The 18,023-nt window shown below is 45.8% G+C and overlaps 1 protein-coding gene across 1 annotated transcript in view; it reads right to left on the bottom strand.

Moving 5' to 3' along the window:
* Positions 1-18,023, bottom strand: part of GRIN2B (glutamate ionotropic receptor NMDA type subunit 2B) — a 935,536-nt gene that overhangs the window by 48,204 nt on the left and 869,309 nt on the right. The window contains exon 11 of the mRNA XM_075321904.1: positions 723-883. Coding sequence (XP_075178019.1) covers positions 723-883 — 161 coding nt within the window. The remainder of the gene's footprint in view (positions 1-722; positions 884-18,023) is intronic.

Below are 18,023 nucleotides of genomic sequence, written 5' to 3' on the forward strand. Positions count from 1 at the left end.
GCCGGAAACATGGGAAGAAGGTATCAGCGCAAGGACGGCCATTATATGGAATCACTGTCTGTGGTAGTGGGCATGGGACCCAGTTAAACACATTGACCCGTGGGTCCTTGTGCCGTAGTGAGAAGACTAATCTAAATGCCTGTGTGTGGTGACCATAGCTTAACACATTGACCCATGTGGCTCTGTACAAAGAGAGGAAGTAGGTGCCCCCCCCTTGCTGCCGTCCATGTACTGTTCACAAGTAGAATGCCGCTGGCTGTGAACCGTTAAGAATGTGCCTCTGTGCTGTACAGAAGTTAAGAGAAAGTGTGCTGCCTGCTGTCCTATGTACCAAAGTTGTTTACTCAGTAAAGTGTCCTTGGTTTTAACATCTCACCTGGTGTCCTTATCCTAAAGAATGAGGGGCTTAACGAGGAGCAAAACCATTGTGGTCCAAAAGGCAGAGGTGTCACCCCATCCACACACACAGTAATCCCTCATTTCTGTAGAGTGTTGGGATAGGAAACCGAGTCTCTCAACCACAGCTACCACCCCGAGCACACTTGCATCACCACAAGTATAATCCACTGATAATATATGAAGTACTGGAAAGGGGAGATGGATAATGTACCTCATATTAAGAGGTTAAACAGTCAAATTAATCAGAGAATTGAGCCCTAGTTTGATGAAATTGTCTGTCTTCCACTATTTTATGGTTCCACAATACACTAAACACAACTTACCCAGTTTTTAAAGAGAGTAGAGCATCTTGCACTGACCGCTGGTTAAATTTCACCATGTACGTATGCATTTCGAGGTAGTTGTTACGGATATTTCTTTCTGTGCTGCCATTCGGGACAGTGCCAAATCGGAAGGCGGGGGAAAAATCATTAGGTCTTTGAAACTGTAATCAAATAAGAAAAGATCAGTCTCTATCACCATAAAAACAGGTATAAAAAAGAAGTTACACTATTTTCATATTTAGGAGGTAGAAGGAAAAATAGCACAACCGTCCAATTATAAAAAGTCTTCCTTTATTCTTGCATATTACATGTTTTTTTCCAAAGATGTTGATAAAACAACAGAAATTGATCCATGCCTGCAGTCAATGATGCTTTTCGGGCAGTTTCCCTTAGTCGTAGCCTCAGGCTGCACACCAGCAGTGCTGAAATACTTGTACCCGCCCTAATGAATTCTATGGCTGGCAATCCTATGGACTGGTGAGCTCCCCCTCTCTCTTTACATTACTATTTTCATATTTATATTAATGGGAGCATTAGGAATGAGGCACAACAATAATATAAGCCAACAATTTTTGATTATCCATCCAGGGCTGACCTTGGTAAAGAGTGGCCTATGTGCCAATGGGGCCATGTGGTTGTTCTTGTGTGGTTCCTGGATCGGGACAGCCAAATGACCATATACAGTGGCATCCTACACCATGCACCCGGCACTTCGCCTGGCATCTCGCTTTCACCAGTATCTGCATCCATAGGATGCAGCTACCAGTGAAAATAAGGATAAAACAGGGAGCTGTCAGCTCTCCCTTCCTTCATTGAGCCTGTACATTCGAGAGCACAGCAAACACAATGATGTCACTACATCATGGCAGTTGTGCCTTAGTACACAGTGAAGACCGAAGCAGCTGGGGAACAGAATTCGGATGTGTAGGGACATCATAACAGACATGGTGGCTGTCTGGGATCTCATACTGCTCAAGGGGGCTGTTTGGGGACATTATACTGCACTAAAGGGTTATATGGGATGTCATACTGTGCAAGGGGGCTGTTGGGGAACATTATATTGCACAAAGGGGCTGTGTGGGATGTCATAATGCACAAGGGGGCTGTGTTGGGATATTATACTGCACAAGGGGGATGTGTGGGGACAACATACTATAAAAGGGGGCTGTGAGGGGAAATCATACTGTGCAAGGGGGCTGTGTGGGATGGCATACTGTGCAAGGGGGCTGTGTGGAGACATCATACTACACAAGGGGGATGTGTGCAATGTCATACTGTGCAAGGGGGCTGTGTGGAGATACCATACTACACAAGGGGGCAGGGTGGGGACATCATACAGCACAAGGGGACTGTCTGGAATGCCATATTGTACAAGAGGGCTGTGTGGGTACATTATACTGCACAAGGGGGCTGTGTGGGATGTCATAATGCACATGGGGGCTGTGTTGGGATATTATACTGCATAAGGGGGATGTGTGGGGACAACATACTACAAAAGGGGGCTGTGAGGGGAAATCATACTGTGCAAGGGGGCTGTGTGGGATGGCATACTGTGCAAGGGGGCTGTGTGGAGACATCATACTACACAAGGGGGATGTGTGCAATGTCATACTGTGCAAGGGGGCTGTGTGGAGACATCATACTGCACAAGGGGGCAGGGTGGGAACATCATACAGCACAAGGGGACTGTCTGGAATGCCATATTGTACAAGAGGGCTGTGTGGGTACATTATACTGCACAAGGGGGCTGTGTGGGATGTCATAATGCACAAGGGGGCTGTGTTGGGATATTATACTGCACAAGGGGGATGTGTGGGGACAACATACTACAAAAGGGGGCTGTGAGGGGAAATCATACTGTGCAGGGGGGCTGTGTGGGATGTCATACTGTGCAAGGGGGCTGTGTGGAGACATCATACTACACAAGGGGGATGTGTGCAATGTCATACTGTGCAAGGGGGCTGTGTGGATATACCATACTACACAAGGGGGCAGGGTGGGGACATCATACAGCACAAGGGGACTGTCTGGAATGCCATATTGTACAAGAGGGCTGTGTGGGTACATTATACTGCACAAGGGGGCTGTGTGGGATGTCATAATGCACATGGGGGCTGTGTTGGGATATTCTACTGCATAAGGGGGATGTGTGGGGACAACATACTACAAAAGGGGGCTGTGAGGGGAAATCATACTGTGCAAGGGGGCTGTGTGGGATGGCATACTGTGCAAGGGGGCTGTGTGGAGACATCATACTACACAAGGGGGATGTGTGCAATGTCATACTGTGCAAGGGGGCTGTGTGGAGACATCATACTGCACAAGGGGGCAGGGTGGGGACATCATACAGCACAAGGGGACTGTCTGGAATGCCATATTGTACAAGGGGGCTGTGTGGGTACATTATACTGCACAAGGGGGCTGTGTGGGATGTCATAATGCACAAAGGGGCTGTGTTGGGATATTATACTGCACAAGGGGGATGTGTGGGGACAACATACTACAAAAGGGGATGTGTGGGATATCATACTGTACAAGGGGGCTGTGTGGGGGGGACATCATACTGCACAAGGGGGCAGGGTGGGGATATCATACAGCACAAGGGGACTGTCTGGAATGCCATATTGAACAAGGGGGCTGTTTGGGTACATTATACTGCACAAGGGGGCAGGGTGGGGACATCATACAGCACAAGGGGACTGTCTGGAATGCCATATTGTACAAGGGGGCTATGTGGATACATTATACTCCACAAGGGGGCTGTGTGGGATGTCATAATGCACAAGGGGGCTGTGTTGGGATATTATACTGCACAAGGGGGGTGTGTGGGGACAACATACTAAAAAAGGGGGATGTGTGGGATGTCATACTGTACAAAGGGGCTGTGTGGGATGTCATACTGCACAAGGGGGGCTGTGTTGAATGTCATACTGTGCAAGGAGGCTATGTGGGGACATAATACTGGACAATGGGGCAGTCTAGAATGTCATACTGCGCAAGGGGGATGTGTTGGGCATTATACTGCACAACAGGGCTTTGTGGTTACATTATACTGTGCAACATAGCTCTATGGAGACATAATACTATGTAGGAGGCTGTGTAGGGATATCATACTGTGTGTGTGGGGACATCATACTTTGTGTGTGGTGACTGTGAGGACATTATTATTATTATATATAATAAAATAATTATTATTTATTATTCTACTGTGTTGAGAGCTGTTGATCAAGGTGCAATGACTGAATAACAGGAGCAGTAGGATTTTCTGAGTTTTTATAGACATTATAGATTATACATGTATAAACAGTAGCAGTGAATCAATAGACTTAATCCTGCTCAATATTAAATGATACAAATTAAGATAAAACAAAAATAATGACAAGAATTAAGATTGGCCATTTAGTTTGGCAGTGCACAAGAGTCAAAGTTTCTCAGAGTATTAATTAGATTTAGTTTAGGTTCCCGTAAAACAGATCAGTGTTGAATCTTGGAGTTGCACCTAATGATTGGGGTCAGGTTGTGACCCACGACCTAGTGAAACCGTGATGCAACTGCTGATTGTTGGTAGAGGACTGCATGCAAATGTTACCCACATAGACTGATGTGGAAGTTGATGTATTCATGCATATGTGGCGCCCCTGACCTGGTCAGGCACCACTGAGTACTGCACCCATGCTGGGGACAGTACAAAACAGGTAATCCAGAAGGCTGACCGAGGTGTGACTACACAGGCGCATAGTGATCAGGTCTCACACATGTACCTTTGGGAGGACCCCTGGGAATCCCAGGAGGGGGCGAAGCCTCCATCTCCACTCAAGGGGTGTGGTAGAGAGCCTGGTTGCTAGGTGACGTAGGCAAGAACAGGAGAGGAGGGAACAGTGAGCCGAAGACAGTTGAGTGGTGAAGTTCAGGGAGAGCAGAAGCAGACCCTGTAGCTCTACACAATTCTGACAACGTACGCGCAGTGACTACCGACGGGGGAGAACGGTCACCTGGTAGTGCTGCCCGAAATCCACCCACAGCTAAAGAGAGAGCAACGGAGTGGAGAGTAAGGAGACTGTCAGGGAGATACCAGGCCCAAACGGGTAGCAGGTCCCAGTGCAGGGATAGATCCACCTGTCCTTTGCCAAACCTGCATGAGGGGGCACTTTACACCCCCAAGACAACACCACAGAGTCCGCAGCCACGTAGCAAAGTGAGGGCCCATAGCTCACAGGAGGCAAGCAGCCGGAGTGACCTGGTCCAGGCTACAAGCAAACGGGCCAAAAAGAAGGGGAGAGAGGCACCAGCAACTTCCCTGGGCGACCCCAGCAGGGCTTCAAGCAGGGGTTACCCCAAAACACAACGGGCTAAGGAAGGCGAGTTGGTAGTCACCCTCACAAGTCAGCCTGAAGGACACCTGGTTCCAGCCTGGTTCATCCCAGCTACGCCCGGGTTACTCACCCTGCCACCATCAGTGAGTAAAACCCCTGAAAGACATCCTGCTTGTGCGTGTGAGTCATTCTGCGACTTGTAGTTCCACACACCTACACGGGACCCTGGGGCATGCCTCACTCTCAGGAGGCTATTACAACTGACTGCACCCACTATCAGCCCCAGGCACCCCTAACCTGCAGTGGTGGTCTCCACTGACCGCAATTCTGAGAGTGGCGTCACGACAATCAAAATAGAGGATTTCCTACCTGTGACAAGATCCAGCCGTGTGGAGTCCCTGAAGGTAATGCACAGCTGCACCGACACCGAGCCTCGGGGCCCCACATATCTGGCGTCACGAACAGGATAAGGACTAGACCTGTTCAGACAGGTGACCATGTGCCTGGGCGGTCCGCTTGGAAAATTGGAAGCGCCGCCATATTGCCACCATGAAAAGCGCGCTGAAAAACAACAGCAGCCCGCGCTGGGAGAAGTTACCGCCCACGAAGAGGTGTGGCTACCCAGAGATCCCCTGAAGGGTCCTGGCCTCGCAAGTGAGGAGAGAGGAGGCGTTCAGAGACGTCGGGAAAGAAAGGGAGCCAGAAGCCTGCTACTAGAAGAAGGAGACGCATAGGAAATGGCGTCTGAACGCAGAGACCCAGAGCCAGGCTCCGCTGCCTGGTGGTATCGGGAACTTGCCCAGTTTTGCAACCAACTGGAGGCCAGGGTCGTATGGCAGATCAGCGAGGGACGCACGGAGCTTCTGGAGATGGCTGCAGCGGTTCAGGCCTATGAGAGGGGAACCGCACGACGAGTGCCAGACCGAGCGGCGACGACTCAGACCCCGATGATGTTACCGATGGGTGAGTCCTGTGTTGCCCCTGTCAGCGCGAGTGCCCCGACCCCTGCTGCCATGCCCGCGGTCCCTGGAGAGATGCCCGGCGCGGCGACGCTGAATCAGGCCGCAGCCACGCCAGGTGCGGCCCGCCGAGCCCAGGCCGCCGCAACGATGCCCTGCCCGGCCCGCAAAGATCCGGCTGCCACCGCGACCCTCCTCCACGCCGCAGGTGCGGCCCGCCAAGGACCGGCTGCAACTGCGACGCCAATCCAGGCCGCAGAAGCGCCCAGCCCGGCCCGCACAGATCCCATCGCAGCTGCGACGCCGAACCAGGCCGCAGAAGCGCCCAGCGCGGCCCGCCAAGACCCCGCCGCAGCGATGCCCTGCCCGGCCCGCCAAGACAAGACTGTACAATTATCTACCCCGGCCTGCAAGGCCAGAGCAGACACCGCTCCCCAGTCCAAGGAAGTCCCTGCTGGGAAGTCCCTGCTGGGGGAGGACCCCGAATACTGGAAGCTGAAGGCTGATCTAGAGGCCCACTTCCCAAAGGAGATGGTGGACCGGTATCTGCTCCCTCCGCATACCCACAGGAAGACTCCTGCAACATTCATGCCAAAGGGTCCCCCGCCCTGTCCTGCTGATGAAAATCCATCCCTAGCGCTGCCACAAGAGGAGTGCCCAGAAGAACTAAGGGGGAGGGGAGGCCAGGAAGCTGAGAAGCTGACCCCAGAGCCATCAGCAGTGGATGCAGCACCAGTCCAAGAGCCAGAGATGCTGCCGTACTCCCGCTGGGATGAAGAGGGACCGACATCCTCCGCTGAGGAAGATTTGCCCAGATACCTCACCTGGGAGCCTGCAAGCAGTGAAGTAGCAACCCAGCAGAATCCAGCCCGCAAGACACGGCGCCGCAGCAGAACAAAGTTTTCCCCTGCACAGCAATCTCCGAATAGGAAGGATGAAGTAACAGCCAGAGACTTGGAAGAGAAACGGTCTTTAAGGAGAGCCAAATCCCAGGTCAGAGGCCCACTTTGTCGAGGAGTTGTAGAAGACTTCAGTCTAAGGTCTGGATATGGCTTTATAGTAGCACCTGGTGTAAAGGGGGGCATCTTTGTGAACAGAAGGGATGTAAGAGCATTTACCTAGAGGACATCCAGGAAGAAACCTACAGATAGGAGACTCAGTAGAATTCACAAAGCACCAAGGAGAACGCGGATGGTACGCACTAGATGTTACACCATGTCCCAGAAATCCCTACAGAAACCCTGCTGTCTCAATACTACAAGACACAGAAGAAGAGGAAAGAAAAGACAAAGAACCCATTGATGAGACCACTACAGATGATGACAGAGATGGAGAAAGCAACAGGTGCCGCAGCCCTACAGGCCCAAGCCCTGGTGAGGAGGAAGAAGGAGCAAAGTTCATGTAAAGTAAAGTAAAGTACAGAAGTTACAAGTTTTGACAAGTTTTGCAACGTTTACATGTTCAAGAAATGTGCCCACATGAACTAATGTGAGAAACCTCTTTTTGCACTTTGAAAATTGAACCTTAAGGCTATGAACTGGCTATAGCCACAAACTCTCGCAGTGTAAATAGTTACCCCAGAGGTACAACCACTACCAGGGAGCACGCCTGTTTATGGGGCCTGGCTCTCCACCACAAAGAGGGTACCTGGTCAGCACCAACTGTGGAGGCCGCCTCTACATCCTGCCAGAAGAGGCTGAAGGCGCGGCTCCACCAGGCCAGGTATACCCTGAAACCACCAGACCATGAAAGCCGCCTCTACATCCTGCCAGAAGTGGCTGAAGGCGCGGCCAACGGGAGAGGCAGATGGGAAGAAAGGTCTGGGGAAGCTGATGGCCCAGACCTGGTTACCAAAAGAAACCGGTGACCTGCCGCCTGAGAGGGTTTAGGGTGGGTTAACGGACTTGTGGGTGGAGGGTGGTGATGTATGGTACCTGATGGTTTAAAACGTTTTACCATGTTTTACTGTTTTACGCATTTTAAAATGTTGTCTTGCAGCCCGAGGACGTGCTGGTGATAACTAAGGGGGAATGTGGCGCCCCTGACCTGGTCAGGCACCACTGAGTACTGCACCCATGCTGGGGACAGTACAAAACAGGTAATCCAGAAGGCTGACCGAGGTGTGACTACACAGGCGCATAGTGATCAGGTCTCACACATGTACCTTTGGGAGGACCCCTGGGAATCCCAGGAGGGGGCGAAGCCTCCATCTCCACTCAAGGGGTGTGGTAGAGAGCCTGGTTGCTAGGTGACGTAGGCAAGAACAGGAGAGGAGGGAACAGTGAGCCGAAGACAGTTGAGTGGTGAAGTTCAGGGAGAGCAGAAGCAGACCCTGTAGCTCTACACAATTCTGACAACGTACGCGCAGTGACTACTGACGGGGGAGAACGGTCACCTGGTAGTGCTGCCCGAAATCCACCCACAGCTAAAGAGAGAGCAACGGAGTGGAGAGTAAGGAGACTGTCAGGGAGATACCAGGCCCAAACGGGTAGCAGGTCCCAGTGCAGGGATAGATCCACCTGTCCTTTGCCAAACCTGCATGAGGGGGCACTTTACACCCCCAAGACAACACCACAGAGTCCGCAGCCACGTAGCAAAGTGAGGGCCCATAGCTCACAGGAGGCAAGCAGCCGGAGTGACCTGGTCCAGGCTACAAGCAAACGGGCCAAAAAGAAGGGGAGAGAGGCACCAGCAACTTCCCTGGGCGACCCCAGCAGGGCTTCAAGCAGGGGTTACCCCAAAACACAACGGGCTAAGGAAGGCGAGTTGGTAGTCACCCTCACAAGTCAGCCTGAAGGACACCTGGTTCCAGCCTGGTTCATCCCAGCTACGCCCGGGTTACTCACCCTGCCACCATCAGTGAGTAAAACCCCTGAAAGACATCCTGCTTGTGCGTGTGAATCATTCTGCGACTTGTAGTTCCACACACCTACACGGGACCCTGGGGCATGCCTCACTCTCAGGAGGCTATTACAACTGACTGCACCCACTATCAGCCCCAGGCACCCCTAACCTGCAGTGGCGGTCTCCACTGACCGCAATTCTGAGAGTGGCGTCACGACAATCAAAATAGAGGATTTCCTACCTGTGACAAGATCCAGCCGCGTGGAGTCCCTGAAGGTAATGCACAGCTGCACCGACACCGAGCCTCGGGGCCCCACACATACATCATACATACATTCAGAATGTGTGTGTGTGTGTGTATGTACATACAGTACAGACCAAACGTTTGGGCACACCTTCTCATTCAAAGAGTTTTCTTTATTTTCATGACTCTGAAAATTGTAGATTCACATTGAAGGCATCAAAACTATGAATTAAAACATGTGGGATGAAATACCTAACAAAAAAGTGTGAAACAACTGAAAATATGTCTTAGATTCTAGATTATTCAAAGTTACCACCTTTTGCTTTAATTACTGCTTTGCACACTTTTGGCATTCTCTTGATGAGCTTCAAGAGGTAGTCAACGGAAATGGTCTTCCAAAAGTCTTGAAGGAGTTCCCAGAGATGCTTAGCACTTGTTGGCCTTTTTGCCTTCACTCTGCGGTCCAGCTCACCCCAAACCATCTCGATTGGGTTCAGGTCTGGTGACTTTGGAGGCCAGGTCATCTGGCGTAGCACCCCATCACTCTCCTTCTTAGTCAAATAGCCCTTACACAGCCTGGAGGTGTGTTTGGGGTCATTGTCCTGTTGAAAAATAAATGATGGTCCAACTAAACGCAAACCGGATGGAATAGCATGCCGCTGCAAGATGCTGTGGTAGCCATGCTGGTTCAGTATGTCTTCAATTTTGAATAAATCCCCAACAGTGTCACCATCAAAGCACCCCCACACCATCACACCTACTCCTCCATGCTTCACGGTGGGAACCAGGCATGTAGAGTCCTTCCGTTAACCTTTTCTGCGTCGCACAAATACACGGTGGTTGGATCCAAAGATCTCAAATTTGGACTCATCAGACCAAAGCACAGATTTCCACTGGTCTAATGTCCATTCCTTGTGTTCTTTAGCCCAAACAAGTCTCTTCTGCTTGTGGCCTGTCCTTAGCAGTGTTTTCTAGCACCTATTTTACCATGAAGGCCTGCTGCACAAAGTCTCCCCTTAACAGTTGTTCTAGAGATGTGTCTGCTTCTAGAACTCTGTGTGGCATTGACCTGGTCTCTAATCTTAGCTGCTGTTAACATGCAATTTCTGAGGCTGGTGACTCGGATAAACGTATCCTCCGCAGCAGAGGTGACTCTTGGTCTTCCTTTCCTGGGAAGGTCCTCATTTGAGCTAGTTTCTTTGTAGCGCTTGATGGTTTTTGCCACTGTACTTGGGGACACTTTCAAAGTTTTCCCAGTTTTTCGGACGGACTGACTGACCTTCATTTCTTAAAGTAATGATGGCCACTCGTTTTTTTTTACTTAGCTGCTTTTTTCTTGCCATAATACAAATTCTAACAGTCTATTCAGTAGGACTATCAGCTGTGTATCCACCAGACTTCTGCGCAACACAACTGATGGTCCCAACCTCATTTATAAAACAAAAAATCCCACTTATTAACCCTGATAGGGCACACCTGTGAAGTGAACACCATTTCCGGTGACTACCTTTTGAAGCTCATCAAGAGAATGCCAAGAGTGTGCAAAACAGTAATAAAAGCAAAAGGTGGCTACTTTGAAGAACCTAGAATATAAGACATATTTTCAGTTGCTTCACACTTTTTTGTTAAGTATTTCATTCCACATGTGTTAAATCATAGTTTTGATGCCTTCAATGTGAAATCTACAATTTTCAGAGTCATGAAAATAAAGAAAACTTCTTGAATGAGAGGATGTTTTTAAACTTTTGGTCTGTACTGTGTATATATATATATATATATATATATATATATATATATATATATATATATATATAAAAGTTTAAACACACCCTCTCATTCAAAAAGTTTTCTTTATTTTCATGACAAGAGCAGTAGGATTTTATGAGTTTTTATAGACATTATAGAAAGCAGTAAATTATATACTTTAGATTAGCTGCTACAGGTAAAAATACATGTTATAAAAAGTCCTATTGCAACATGTATAAACAGTAGCAGTGAATCAATAGACTTAATCCTGCTCAATATTAAATGATAAAAATTAAGATAAAACAAAAATAATGACAAGAATTAAGCTTTGCCATTTAGTTCGGCAGTGCACAACAGTCACAGTTTCTCATATTATATAGCATTAATTAGATTTAGTTTAGGTTCCCGTAAAACAGATCAGTGTTGAATTTTAGAGTTGCACCTAATGATTGGGGTCAGGTTGTGACCCACGACCTAGTGAAACCGTGATGCAACTGCTGATTGTTGGTAGAGGACTGCATGTTACCCACATAGACTGATGTGGAAGTTGATGTATTCATCCATACATACATACATACATTCAGAATGTGTGTGTGTGTATGTACATACAGTACAGACCAAACGTTTGGGCACATCTCATTCAAAGAGTTTTCTTTATTTTCACGACTCTGAAAATTGTAGATTCACATTGAAGGCATCAAAACTATGAATTAAAACATGGGGAATGAAATACCTAACAAAAAAAGTGTGAAACAACTGAAAATATGTCTTGTGTGTGAATATATATATATATATATATATATATATATATATATACGCTTGTGTGTGAACAGTATATGTGGACCTGCAGTCCAATAGCTCCTCATAATGCACTATTACACCTGTTTTAGAGATAGTAATTGGCCCCTTACCCTTTGGATTCCTGTGCAGATGAAAAGGTTGCACTATAGATATGTCCACCCCTGAACACATGACTGTATAACTTGGATGAGGGCTATCTGATATTTTATCCAATAGCCATCTGACCAATGTTAAACTATGGGGCAGTGCCGACCAGCAATATTTTCTTATGCTGTTTTGGCATGAAAAAAAAAATCGCTTTATGCTGAGACTGGCACTGTATAGTGGAATACGTGCACCCATTTAAGTCTATGGGTCAGTGGACTGCACTCCATTGTTCTTCGTGTGCAGTCCGATTTATGCCGACACAGACAATAAAGAAGATGGAGAAATTAATTTCTGCACCTTTGATACAATTCTTTGATGAGAGAGAATCAGATAATTTGGCTGGCACTCTAATCAGAGTTTGAGCTGAGTGTCATTAGTAGATCACATCCGATTCTCTTATATAGAATCATCTCTCACATGATCGAGCCCTTAGATCAGTGTTTCTCAACTCCAGTCCTCAAGACCCACCAACAGATCATGTTTTCAGGTTTTCCCTCAATCAGGTTTTCAGGATTTCATTAATGTTGCACAGGTGATTGAATTATTCCCTGTCTAATATTGAGGAAAACCTGAAAATCTGATCTGTTGGTGGGTCTTGAGGACTGGATTTGAGAAACACTGCCTTAGATGAAGTAAAATCCATTGGGACTTGTCTCAAAAAATGAAAACATGGAGATCCTGTCTGAGTCACACACAATTATGACCTACAGTAATATATTTTGTTTTGTAAGTTTTAATTCATGATCATAAATGATTGATAATCTTCATCTGTATTGCTTGATTCACATGTATGACGTTACTGTATTTCTATTAAAAATGCGTTATTTTTTTGGCTTCTTATTTTGGATTCTATTTTTCAATGCTATTGTTTAAAATTAGGCCATGGTTATTACTTGTATAAATGCATTATTCATTAAAAAGCCAAACTACAGCTTTCCAACAAAGCATGAAATTCTACTGAAATTAAATTAGGATTTCATTAAAGATAACATTCCCACAATCCTCTGCTCATGCAGTGAAGAATAATTGGTTCAGAGCATCTTTTTACTGGCAATAAATCTGGTCATTTTTTCTTGTTAATGTATGCGAGGTTGTAAAATTTTAACCTCCTTGTTTTATGACAGATGCTGTCAATTCCATATTCTTTATAATTAATGGAAGTGTCAAAGATTTATTTTACTGATTCGCACTCCAGGAAGGATTAATATGGTCTAGTTGCTCAGTTTAAAGTGTTTTTTTTTCTATGAAGAAAAAATGTGCCCACTACTGACTGTCAAATGGTGACCATGTGCAATAGGCACACTGTCATGATCAGCTTGAATCCAAGTGCGAGTCGGTGGTCATGTGACCACACATACAGTATGTGAGTTGCATACTTACGATCACAAGCCGACTAGCCTCATTCAGCTTCTCTCTATTCTCTACTATGGAGAGATACTAGTTTGCATGTCTGCTTATGAAAAGAAGCAATGAGATGAAACTGATTAAGAAGAGACAGATTAGATATTAGAAAAATCTTTTGGACACGGAGGTTGATCAACAAGTGGAACAGGCTCCCATAAGAGACTGGACAGACATCTGTGTGGGATGATAAAGTGATTCCTGCTGGCCCGGCCCCTTGGGTGGCGAGTGTGGAAGGGCTCATACCTTCATGGCTAGAACAGGAGACAGGAAGAGGCTGGGAGCTCAGCCCTCACTACCTTCAAGCGTATCTCTGGGTTGAGGGATAGTCTACGCTATCCCATTAGCTTGAGGGTAAGTGCAGAGGCCCCCCATCCAGTCACCTTCCCAAACTGTCAAATAACGTGACAGGGGGATGGACCCGATGACCCTGGAGGTCCCTTTCAACTCTAACAGTCTGTGATTCTATGATTCTATGAAGAGGTAGAACCTGCTTCATCAAAGCAATTTTGCCAGAATCAACATATAAATTTCTTTGAAAAGTTGCAAAATGTTTGTGCAACCTTGAGTTTTTATGACTTTTGGTGTTTTTACATGAGATTAGCCCTGCTCCAGCCAAAATACGTGTAGATGGGGAAAGACAGGTTGTGGGTAGGAGCAGGGTGGGATTTCACAGCCTGTCTAATACATGATGAGCTGTGGTGCTCCTTATCTAGAAATATATCTCCAGTCAGAGACCGGAGTAAGATGTGTGGCACAGTGCATGACGGAGCACGCCCCTCATCCCATGTTCATAATTCATTCAGAATTGTACTCTTCTGCACGAATCAGGTATGTCTGACTCCACCACGCTCCCTCATAAAGAACGTCCAATAGAAAATCAGGTGGGCACTTTTCTATTGTGGGGCATGAATCCTAGGATGGAATCCAAGATAAACAAAATATAGAAGGTCGGCACTCACATAAATCTTGTTCCCTTTCGGTTTTATTTCATTTCCAAAAAGATTTACAGTGACACGTTTTGGTCTTATAAATGTAAGACCGAAACGCGTCACTGTGCATCTTTTTGGAAATTAAATAAAGCAGAAAAGAAACACAATTTATGTGGGTACTGACCTTCTATATTTTGCTTATCATAAAAACATTGTGAGATTGCCGATCTTGGTGATAACTTTGATATCAAAATTGCTTAATTGAGTCACTATTTGGTAGTGTTATTTTACAGTCACTGTATAGTGGTATTTTGCAGTCACTATATGGTGGTACTATGAAAATTAAGGCATGCGGTATTTCTAATCCAGACAATAGATTGAACCCATTGAAATATTTCCATTTACAGTACATGAGATTTGACTCTGCATGTGGCTGTGGTGCCGCATCTGTCTGGATACAATTTTTAGATGGAAACTAAGCCATAGTTGTCCCCAATAACTCACTAATTCTGTACGCAATGTTTTAGTGAGCATACGTAGGGAATATAAAAAAGAGCAGTCAGTTAATAATGCCTCCATCCTCCTTTTTGCGGCTATATTTTATTGAAAAGATGCATACATGCTTTATTTAGTGATATGCTGCATACTATTAACAGCCGATGCACGGTTTACTCTTTGCTTCATACTATTAACATCCGACGCACGGTTTACTCTTTCCACATTGTGATTACATTTTCCAAGCAGACTGGCCCCGGTGTGGATTCCTGTTACCATTATCCATCACTGTGCCTACTTGTCTGGATTGCCGCTTTGTGTCAAATAAAATCCTGTTCTTCTCCAAAAGCTTTTTACGTTCTACTCGATAGCAGAACAGAGCCATTGTTACAGGTGCAGAAGATCAATCTCTTTTTTGCAGCGCATTCAAAACTACAGTACATCGTACACGACTCCTTTTAGTTCACAAATGCGGCTTCTTACATGAATCTTTGTGATGGACACCGATGTCAGAAGATTTTTTTACCAAATACATTAGGCCCCTAAGCCTTGTTAAAATGAAACAGAATGAAAATGAATATGCACCAGGTCAGAGAGATGATATTCCCGTAGCCTTGGTGCAATTACAAAAGACGCTGTATAAACCTTTGCTATAAGGTCACTGTCATAGAGTAAACTGGGAATGTTCCTGCGCCTGCTAGAGACTGATTAGTAGTTTAGAGATGTGCTTCAGATGAAGGCTTTGGAGGGAACTATTGTTAGGCGCTTGGAAGTACAATTTACATAATGAAGTAGCTAAAAGCATCTGTTGATTGGCCAGAATAAAGCTTTGATTCTGACTGGCTACAATTAAAGTGACATTCTGACTCTGTGCTTTGTAGTGTTGCCTCTTGGGAAAATTGTGCACGAAGACTTCTTAAAATGTTCTAATATTCTTTTCCCACTAAAGATAAAATCAATGCAGAGTATTGCAGGGCTAAGGGAATTGATGATCTATATAAAGCAATGGACACATGCATGCATTTACAGTGGGTACGGAAAGTATTCAGACCTGTTTAAATTTTTGACTCTTTGTTTCATTGCAGCCATTTCGTAAATTCAAGAAAGTTCATTTTTTTCTCATTAATGTACACTCTGCTCCCCATCTTGACGAAAAAAATAGAAATGTAGACATTTTTGCAAATGTATTAAACAAGAAAAATTGAAATATCACATTGTCATAATTATTCAAATCCTTTCCTCAGTATTGAGTAGAAGCACCTTTTGAGCTAGTACAGCCATGAGTCTTCTTGGAAATGATGCAACAAGTTTTTCACACTTGGATTTGGGGATCCTCTGCCATTCTTCCTTGCAGATCCTCTCCAGTACCGTAAGGTTGGATGGTGAACGTTGGTGGACAGCCATTTTCAGGTCTCTCCAGAGGGGCTCAATTGGGTTTAGCTCAGGGCTCTGGCTGGGCCAGTCAAGAATGGTCACAGAGATGTTCTGAAGCCACTCATTTGTTATATTAGCAGTGTGCTTAGGGTCATTGTCTTGTTGGAAGGTGAACCTTTGGTCAAGTCTGAGGTCCAGAGCACTCTGGAAGAGGTTTTCTTCCAAGATATCTCTGTGCTTTGCTGCATTCATCTTTCCTTCAATTGCAACCAGTTGTCCTGTCCCTGCAGCTGAAAAACATTCCCATAGCATGATGCTGCCACCACCATGTTTCAGTGTTGGGATTGTATTGGGCAGGTGATGACCAGTGCCTGGTTTTCTTCACACATACCGCTTAGAATTATCACCAAAAAGATCTATTTTCATCTCATCAGACCAGAGAATCTTATTTCTCATAGTCTGGGAGTCCTTCATGTGCTTTTTTTTAGCAAACTTTATGTGAGCTTTCATATGTCTTGCACTGAGGAGAGGCTTCCGTCGGGCCACTCTGCCATAAAGGCCCGACTGGTGGAGGGCTGCAGTGATAGTTGACTTTGTGGAACTTTCTCCCATCTCCCTACTGCATCTCTGGAGCTCAGCCACAGTCATCTTGGGGTTCTACTTTACCTCTCTCACCTAGGCTCTTCTCCCATGATTGCTCAGTTTGGCTGGACAGCCAGGTCTAGGAAGATGTATGGTGGTCCCAAACTTCTTCAATTTAAGGATTATGGAGGCCACTGTGCCCTAAGGAACCTTGAGTTCTGCAGAAATTATTTTGTAAACTTGGCCAGATCTGTGCCTTGCCACATTTCTGTCTCTGAGATCCTTGGGCAGTTCCTTTGACCTCATGATTCTCATTTGGTCTGACATGCACTGTGAGTTGTGAGGTCTTATATAGACATGTGTGTGCCTTTCCAAATCAAGCCCTATCAGTTTAATGAAACACAGCTGGACTCCAATGAAGTAATAGAACCATCTCAAGGAGGATCACAAGGAAATGGACAGCATGTGACTTAAATATGAGTGTCTGAGCAAAGGGTCTGAATACTTATGACCATGTGATATTTCAGTTTTTCTTGTTTAATAAATTGCAAAAATTTCTACATTTGTTTTTTTTTCTGTCAAGATGGTGAACAGAGTGTACATTAATGAGAAAAAAATGAACTTTTTGGAATTTACCAAATGGCTGCAATGAAACAAAGGGTGAAAAATGTAACGGGGTCTGAATACTTTCCATACCCACTGTATAAAAGCAATCAGTATTAGTAATAGGTGGACTTACAGATAACGGGGACTGGATTAAAAAAAAAAATATGGTTTCAGCCCAGAATTGATCCTGGATATCTGGACAGATGCCGGTACCCATATAAGTCTATGGGGAACAGAATCCGGCAATTAAAAATGGTGGTAGAAAAGATAGGGGGATTAGAGCACCTGTGACCGCAGGTAACTTGACCTCAGGATAGTTCATTAAACTCAGTGACCTCACCTGAGGTGAAGTCACTGACTTTACTAAAGTCATCTGAGGTCAGGTTACCTGAGGTCACAGGTGGAGGGCCGTGGGAACTTCCAGCTCTGCCCACAACTTATCTGAGTAACATCACCGCTGATCATCATGGTTCATTCTCTGCCTGAAGTCTGCAGCGGGCAGTCATGTTCCATGATTGCTCGCTGTGATTTCAGGTGTAGCAAAGCTGGAATCGTTGTTGGACCTTGTGTGGATTACGTCAGCACTGCAGGGGTGTTTTGGGGGTTAATAAAGTGATGAAAGAGGGTATTTTTTGTATTTTTCTTTTTTTCTGTGTTTGTGTTTATTTAATTTCAATTACAGATTAGTAATGGGGGGGGTTTGCCCATCACTAATCAGTACCTATCTCGGGGTACACAACTCTAAGGGATCGTGCACAATGAACATGACCATATTTTTTTGGTCCAAGTGCAATTCGATAAAATATCAGATCCCATTGCTATGGGGCAGTGCTCGAGTTCTGTGAATAAAATCTCAG

Source organism: Anomaloglossus baeobatrachus, chromosome 8, assembly GCF_048569485.1.
Source record: "Anomaloglossus baeobatrachus isolate aAnoBae1 chromosome 8, aAnoBae1.hap1, whole genome shotgun sequence".
Taxonomy (NCBI): Eukaryota; Metazoa; Chordata; class Amphibia; order Anura; family Aromobatidae; genus Anomaloglossus; species Anomaloglossus baeobatrachus.